This window comes from Phacochoerus africanus, chromosome 7 (genome assembly GCF_016906955.1).
Source record: "Phacochoerus africanus isolate WHEZ1 chromosome 7, ROS_Pafr_v1, whole genome shotgun sequence".
Taxonomy (NCBI): domain Eukaryota; kingdom Metazoa; phylum Chordata; class Mammalia; order Artiodactyla; family Suidae; genus Phacochoerus; species Phacochoerus africanus.
The window spans coordinates 95,553,773-95,562,584 of record NC_062550.1 but is presented as its reverse complement, the minus strand read 5'-3'; the positions used below and the strand labels follow the sequence as shown (position 1 = coordinate 95,562,584).

At 36.1% G+C, this 8,812-nt stretch overlaps 1 protein-coding gene across 1 annotated transcript; it reads right to left on the bottom strand.

Annotated features, from left to right (window-relative positions):
• Window positions 1-680: 680 nt before the first annotated feature.
• KERA (keratocan) lies at window positions 681-8,246 on the bottom strand. The gene is made up of 4 exons (XM_047788601.1): window positions 8,181-8,246; window positions 7,948-7,998; window positions 5,746-6,639; window positions 681-1,775 (listed from the first exon to the last, which is right to left on the bottom strand). Exons 3-4 carry the CDS (start codon window positions 6,629-6,631, stop codon window positions 1,600-1,602), a joined length of 1,062 nt encoding a protein of 353 aa, XP_047644557.1. The 5' UTR covers window positions 6,632-6,639; window positions 7,948-7,998; window positions 8,181-8,246; the 3' UTR covers window positions 681-1,599.
• Between the last annotated feature and the right edge of the window lie 566 nt (window positions 8,247-8,812).

Genomic DNA, 8,812 nt, shown 5'->3' with positions numbered 1-8,812 from the left:
GGTAATTCTGATCAACTATGAGAAAATTTGTCCTTAGCTAGAGCTGAAAATGATCCTTATAAATTTTACTCATATGTTCTACTCATTCTTCATTTTAGAACGTTCTGGAATATGTGTTATTTCCTTTTTCACATGGCAGATTTCCAAATATTAAAGTTACTATGTTTCTTTCAACATATTCTTTTTCCCCAGCCTAACAATATCTGATTACCTGTACTTTTATGACATAATTTTCCATGACATAATTTTCTGTATGCTTTAAATTCTTTTAAAATTATTATTATCCTTAACATCAATTAATTTGATCTCCTGCCTTCAGCCAGCATTAAAAAACTGTTCAATATATGTTCACTGTTTTTTCATCCAACCCCAAATAAATTTTGGTATGAAAATATGTGGGCAATACTGCACATCATATTTTCTCCTTATGAATTCTCATAACAGAAAAAATTTTAAGTTTCTGAGAAGTCTTGTATTAAAATAACATGTTGGATTTTAATGTGGTGTTTCACAAATGTATATTATCCTTTTTCTAGGTAAATATATATATATATATAATTTGTCAGAATATTGCCTGGAAAATATATATAAATGAATATATTATTATACATGAAACATTTATTGTGAATAGCATGTATCTAACAAAATCAGAAGTGTAAAAAAACCTTACTTTGCTACTTAACAAAATCCTGTTTTGCTTTGTTTTATTTTGACTCATGAAAAATAGGTTATGTTACATCAGGTGATTAGAATATAAATTTTTCTTATGTTCACTGGATAACAAGGAAAAACAGGTAAGGAAAAAACATATTTTAATATATTCATGCTATAAAAATGGAAATAATTGTTACTATAACAGTTTTTTATTAAAAATACAATCTTAGTAAAATTTGTGAATAAGCCTCCTGAAATAAATATTTTATTTCTGTTTTGTTAGAAAGCACTCACTCTTTTTATTTAAAAAATCCCCAAACCACTGGTGAATATAAGATTTGAACAATTTGCTTTGATTCAAGGGGATTTCAAGTGTTAAAACGCTAAGATCCTGGAGAAATGTGTTATAATAAATCTAGGACTTCTTTAATGGCTAGAGTACACTGTACCACATTTAAAGACAGTAGCTGTAAGAAATAGTACTAAACTAATAGTGCTATTTGGTTATTTGGTATTAAATGACTAGAACTTTCTCTAGAAATTCCTACCTCCTGTTAGATTACTGTGTTTATACTGTAAATATAGTACCTGCATAAGCATTTTGAACATTTGCAAACAAATATATCCTTTCCATTACATAACAGTGTGTTTCCATTATTTGGTGTTAGTAAGCAGTGAAAGAGACTAAAAAGGAACCATCTTTGAGTTGATAAACTATCTTAACTCTGTGTCTGTTTTTCTTAATTAAAGAAAGAAGGCTGTGATAACATATCATTGGCAAAAGCAACTTTGAATAGAAAAAAAAATAAGCTGTACAAATAAAAATGGTGGCACCAAGCATTAGAAAGTTGATTTTTTTTTTTGTCTTTAGCCTATGACTAGTAACCAAGTTTCATGTCAAAGATATTATCTCCTTAAGTAAATTTTAGATCGTTAAAGACATGTTTAAATAATGACAGCCTGAAGGAGCCTGAAGCAGTCCATTAAATCCATTGGGATTGGTGGTTTGATCTCATTTCCATCTAGACGGAGGTAGCGAAGATGAGGTCCATAGCTGAAGGAATCTTGTTCTGCAGGCAGGGTGGTAGGAGGTGTAGGGCATATCACAGAGACATTCACATCTGTGGGGACAAAGGGAGCAGGAATGAATGCACTGAACACAAGCGATGAAGGAAGGGAAGATCAAGACACCATGACAACAGTTCTGTGTCAGGTGGCCAGGTCTGTGAAAGTGGCAGGGAGACAAACCGCTTTTGTGTAAGTTGGAAGTTATGTGTATCTGTTTGATGCAAGTAACCCTGAAATGTACAACATGCGTGTAGTCGTCTCAATTTATATTTTGCTGTACTTAGTGTAGAGTGCTAGAAAGGACATATGCTTAAAGCAGTGAGGGGAAACAAAGGTGGTATGAAATCCATCACTGGTCTTCTTCCTTTGGCGCACCGGAAAAGGCATGATTAGATTACTGCAGCAGGAGAAAGGTAGTATTTAGGCACTAGAGGTAGAAACAGTAGTTCAGAGCCGCATGAGAAAGATGGGTAGATGCATGAGTGGAGGGAGGAATAGATGGATGCAAAGGTAGAAAGTCAGCCTATTATTAGAGAAAGTGCTAGAAAGCTAACTTAAAAATGCAAAACAATCAAACTAGTAGGACACAACAAGCTTTTTTTAAAGGCATAATTAATACAGTAACTTAAATGTGTGATACTTGCAGAAAACAATCTTGAATCTCCATACTTAAGCGTATTTCATTGGAAAGGAAACATTTGCCCAGAATCAAATTACAAAAATTCAAACCAGGAAATATCCCATCAGCCTTTTCACATGATTAGAACGTGAGAAATTGTGCACCTGCCTTGGATCAGAGCCCCTGGCATCAGTTTCTCTACTGAGATTTAGGAGCATTCAGGAGAGAAGGCCTGTTAAACCAGTAAAATTCAAAGAAGTGTGCATAATAGTTGATCTCAACCATGAATCCATCTGCTCCCTTTAAGTCCAATTTTGAAACTGTTTTGAGCAAGAGATCTTCCCTTAGAAGATAAGATCCACCTAACTTTGACAATGGCCTTCTTTTGTGTCCTGTTGATGCATACTTACTCAAATCATATTGAAGGATGTCATGCTTACAGCAATGATGCTTTGCTCTGATCTTATGCCATTTTGTAAGTTCTGCTTGCTAAAAATAACAGATTTGTGTCCAAGTTATTTTCCTTCACATATATTATCAGCTTATCATCACACAGACTTTATTGGGCAATATTATTATTTTGTCCACCTGGGCATTGCTGAAATAGTGGTTCAGACATGTGTACCATGCATTTCAGTAAGTGGCAGAACTGAGTCCCAGCCCAGTCCTCTTCCTACAACACAGGGTCCCTTGCCTACTGGAGAAATTACATCCTTTTTGATGTGTTATATCCTTATCCTTATCATCCACATAACTCATAATCCATGCATGTCTAAATAAATAGAATATAAAGACAAGTGTTCTAAATTTAATGATAGTTTTATAAATTAATTATAATGTTTCAAAGATAGCACCAAGAAGTAACTTATTTGAACAGATAACATTTTGTGTGTGGGTGGGTTGGTTTTGTTGTTGTTGTTGTTGCTTGCCAAATTTAAAATTGCCTAAGGTGTTCAGAGGAAATATTTCCAGCATTTTGGATAAAAAAAGCTCACTGTCCTATAGATTCTGAAAACTTTTCACATAAAAGGTATGTTTCTTGAAAAACACTTTATTAACAACTAGGGTAGATTATGTGGTAAGAAGAACTAAGCACTTTAGCAGTTATTATAATACAGTGTGATATAATGGTGAGCCAGGGATTCTTGCCAGCAAATGTCTTCTTTTCCATTTATTTTCTTGGAATATAGAAATGGCCATGCTTCATATCTACGTAAAGAAGCAAATAAATTAATTTCTCTTTGTTGATGTTGCTGTGAAAGTGATTCTCACCTCTATTGATAGAAATTTATTTTAAATCTTATATTCGGGGAATTGAAGAAAAATGTGTTAGGACTATAGCATAGGAATTGGGGGGGAAACACCTAAAATGGGAAACCTTAGGCTCAATCCTGATTCCTACATTTACACTCTGCCCTTGGAAAAATATCCTCACCTAGGTGAGCCTCAGTTTTTCCTTCTTCAGAAATGCCTAATAACAGGGCCAAAAGGTTATTTTGATTAATTTGTGCTTCTCAAAGTGTGGTCCCTGAACCAGCAGCATCAATACTACCCAAGGACAAGATTGTTAGGCCCCACCCCAGACCTTCTGGGTGAGTAACCCAAAGGCTGGAGCCTGGAAACCTGCGTATCATAAGCCCTCCAGGTGATTCTGATGCACACTAAGTATGAGAATGATATATATGAACTTCAGAGAAAGCCTCTCTAAAATGAATAGAAGAAGAACAGTCCTTCTATTCTTTGTGTAACTTTGTATGACTATGTAAGTACCTCGCATAGTGCCCAACCTGTTGCTTTGCTACCTCGCTCCTGAAAACCCTCATTCTCAAATTCCCAGGGGAATTCCCCATTCACAAATAAGGTTCTCTGTGGCATCCCTTTAAATTTACTTCCTGCATCAAATGCCTATGAGACTTCTGTTGTCAGATAAGGGATGTGATTGTAGAAGCACAGAACTTTCATTAGGAAAAAAAGATTGCGTTTCTTTAGGTTGATATTGGCTGGGGGACTATTTAGTTCAGTGAAACAGATGCAGCTATTAAAATTTTTTTCCTGTTGCATCTTTTGCTTTAACTACAAGCTAAACAATGTATCCCATCACCATGGAAAAATCATTGCTGTGGCAGAAACCTGCTTGTTAGTTCCTGGATTTTATGCTCAAATATGCTGTTAGGGAAAAAAAGAGAGAAAAATATTGAATAACTGAAGAATACCCAGTGGAAAAATTCTGTTCTTTTAAATGGGATGTTTATGTAATTATTTGCTTAAAGAAAACTTTCGTGAGCAGTGGAAACCAGGCAGCATAGCCTTCTGACAATTATCTATGTAATTTTCCTAAAAACCACCAACTGATTCTCACTTTGGGAATCTATTGTATAATGTTGTTCAGAAGTCTCCTCTAGATTATCTTCCTAAAGGCCTTGTGCTGGGGTGGAGGATGCATGGCTGGCTCCCAGGCTGGCACCAGTCCCCCTGTGGCTGGACTATTGTCCGCTTCTACACCAAGGTCAGCCTGGTCTCAGGCATAATCGTGAAGATGCTAAATTTGCCTTTAGTGTCTCCATCCTTTTCATTTTATAACCACTCTTCCCTTGATGGCACCTCTGCCTCTAAGGTACTTTGTACACATCTCTCTTTTTCTTATCAAAAGCTATTTTCAGAAAAGGAGTGGATATTCTATCTTATTGATTGCCATTAGGTCTAAGGAGTTGCCAATTTTCAAGGACAACTGTTTCAATTTCAGTTGCATAAAGTCTCACACTGCAGTATTGGGTCCCAAAGCATGGTCCCTAGAGCAGCAGTCTCAGCAATCTCAGCTTCCTTAGGGAACTTGTTATACATGAGAAGTCTCAGGTCCCACCAGACCTATTCCATCAGAAACTCTAGGGCGGGGCCACCCACCTGAGTACTCTAAAGTTTGAGCAATGTACTGATCTAAAGTAGAAACTCTAAGTTGATGATAGCATTAGCTGTCCTATAGTTTTTAGGACAGAGGTCCCTTCCTGATACCTCCTAAGTCCCATTCCTTCTATTAATATTATTATGAGGTTGCTTGTGTCTGGAATACTTTCTTCTGTAAGTCTACCCAGTGAGGCAGAAATATCAGAATCTCCCCAGAGTAAAAGAAGATAAAGACCTTTCCCCAGTAGGTAAGAGCCCTCTGTAGATTACTAAACTCCACTTTTCGATCTGCAACTTGAAGATTTGACCTTCTTGGTTCATTGACACTGCCTGTGTATGAAAATACACTAAAAAAACAAACAAAAAAACAAAAACAAAAACAAAAAACTAAGGGACAGAATTGGAGGAAAAAACAAACATTATTGATAATATTTAAGAAAATATAGAATAACTTTAATAACCATCAGTATCTTAGTCAAAGACACACCCTGATGGTTACTTACTTTTAATTTTGTTATGATCCAGGTGAAGGTGCTGCAGGTGAGCACTGATTCTGGGGACCTTTGTAAGTCGATTGTGAGACAGTTGAAGATCTAGAATTGATGATACGTTAAAACCACTAGAAGGGAGGCCAGCATCTGATAATTTGTTGTGGTTTAGTCTCAGGAAGGCCACTTTAGGGATCACATTAAAATAATTTTCTGGTATCCCTTCAATGGAATTGTTGTCCAAAAAGAGCTGCATTGTATTGGCTGGTAATCTTGGGGGCATATTCCTCAGGGCATTCTTAGCCATATTTAGTTGCATGAGGTTCTTGAGTCCCTTAAAAGTGTCTCTTTGAAAGGCATTGTCCAATAATTTATTGTGCTGCAGGTCAAGAAGGGTCAGGTTCTCCAGATTGCTGAATGTCCCTTGAGGAATCCTGGACACCTTGTTTCTAGCTAATTGTAATTGTTCTAAACTTCTTGGCAGTGGAGAAGGTACCTCCTCTAGCTCATTATCTTCCAGAAATAAGAAAAGCAGCTTCTTCAGTTGACTCAGGGCTCCTTTTTCAATCCCATAGTTGGTTATTTTGTTCTTATTTAGATTTATCCACCTCAGCTGGGTGGCATTCTCGAATGGCTTCTCAGGAATGGTTTCTATCAGATTGTTTTCAAGATAAAGATACCAGATTCTTGATGGTATAGCAGGGATTTCTTTGAGGCCTCGGTTTTCACAGTATAAAGCAGTTGGGAAACTTGGGGGACAGAAACACTCCCTGGGACAATCAAAGTCATGCATAGTCCAGTCCTCTGGATCACTTGCCTCATAAACCTGCCTCACACTTCGAGTCCAGACACTATCTGTTATGAATAACACCCAGATGATGAAACAGATTGGGGTCGCCATTATAGTACCTGGAATAAGGGATACAACTGTTAGCTTTTTAAAGATCTTGACCTTTAGAGGGTGGCATGCAACAAAATGATCCATAAACATTTCTTCAGAAGGGAGAAGGTGAAGATGTATTAGCATTTTATGCAGTCATCAACAAACACCCCATCTATACAGTAGGTACTATCTGTAAAGCATTTTTGCAAACACTGAAACTGACTCACCAAGTTGTAACTTTCTGGTTTTAACCCAATCACAATGAAAACCAAGAAATAGAAAGCAAATTTTAGGAACTCTAAGTGCTTTTCCATTTCAAACCATTTAATGCAAGGAAGTTAACTGAAACCCAGGGCTGAATACACGAGTACAAAAACGTGACCTTTTAATAACTCAAATTTAGAGTCAATGTTGTTCCTAAGAATTGGGCATATGCTTTTACTTTTACTCCTAAATGAGGAGAACATCTGGATGAAATTTCCCAGGCTCTTTGGCCCTTGCACCAGAGAAATGGTAAGTTCAAAGAACATTTTAGCAGTTTTCGGTGAAGGAAAGTTTTAAGATTTGAAGAAAAGTGTGTGATTAATCTTTTGCTCTCTTGCTCAGCTTGTAAGGTAAGTTTTATTTTGGGATTCAAGGAAAGACCTCTGATATTGTAAGTATAGGATCAAGTTGTTTAGCCAAGAAATTTGGACCATGAAACCCTTTCTGTATATGTATAGATATAGACCTAGATACAGATATACATCACACTTACATAAGTAAGTGGCACTACCATGGTAGATAAGAAACAAACCAAAGAACATGCTTAGGTTACAGGTGGATCTCCATATTTTTCAGTATGGCTGCTAACAGAGCATATAGGTTAACACTTAACCTATATATGATACATTTAAAAGATATGAATCCTCCCTGTGCAGTATCAACATGGTTATGGGAACAAAGAACTATCCTAACTTGAAAAATATGTATCTATATAACAGTAACATTCTGACCAATGCACAGTTAGTTCAAATACTTGATAATAAGGACCAAATAAATTGTACTGATTCCTTAGGAAAAGATAAAATCAGCTTCATTTATGAAATGCTGATCTTTCCATTTTGCCATTAAATCAGGGAAATGACAAGTGCAAGGCTGCTTCCGCAAGCTGTCAAATTTCTTGCAATTGCAGAATGCTGCTCTGGTTATCTTCCAACAGAGACAGATTAAAACATTTTTTATTTTTCAGAATAACGATTTGCTTTAGTTAGTGAAGCTGTAACCCTGCCTCAGATGAATCATAACTTTGAATTCTTAACTTTAAGAATTTTGAAAAGTGTAAAAAAGTTTACCTTGCTGTCCAGGAATGTGTCGCTGGATCCTGTGTCTGGGTCTGAAGTTTTCTAAAACCAGTTAAGGAAAAAAAATAAAAAATAAAAAAACCTTTGACTGAGAGAATTTGTTTTTATTTTATGCTGTCAAGCGTCCTATGAGAAAAACATTAAACCTCCTCTGTCTGACCCGTCACCATGAACACCTTTGATCTATTGTTTCCACTTTGACAGAGCTTCAGAAGCCCGCTTACCTCAGTTTTCTTGGATAGTCTCCGTGCCTTTCTATTGGTCACTGCTCATTCATAGTAATGGATTGACCCGGGCTCTACTGTCGTGTTTTTATGAAGCCTCCCTAATATATATGCATCAATGGCTCCAACTTTAACCCTTCCAACAACCACAGCCCCTCCATACCCAGGCAGCCCAGCACAGAAAATTTTGACTTTAAACTTGGAAAAATATAGCAAAAATTCAGTGCAATTTTTACTCTGAGTTCACCATCCCAAAGATATTGTAATGCACTGATCTGAAGACCTGATCTAAAAGCAGTTTTGATTTCAAGTACAACAAAAACAGATTTTAAAGCACTTTTCTCTAGATTTTTTTAGGTGAATACAAAGAAATAAAAGCTAATGTCCTGTTTATATGGAAATATTTGATTTATTTTTCATATAAAACAGATTGCTGGAATCCTAGGTAGATATATTGTTTTTAAGGGGAAAAAAGAGACAGAGAAATATATTTTGAAAAAATTAGAAATGAAATCTAGGAAGCTATACATGATGCTGGCACTAAATATGGTGTAAGGCTTTGCTTTATAGAAATAATTTTTGTATCTCTGTTTCATATTGGAAGCTTTATTCCAAATAATCATTAAAGTGAG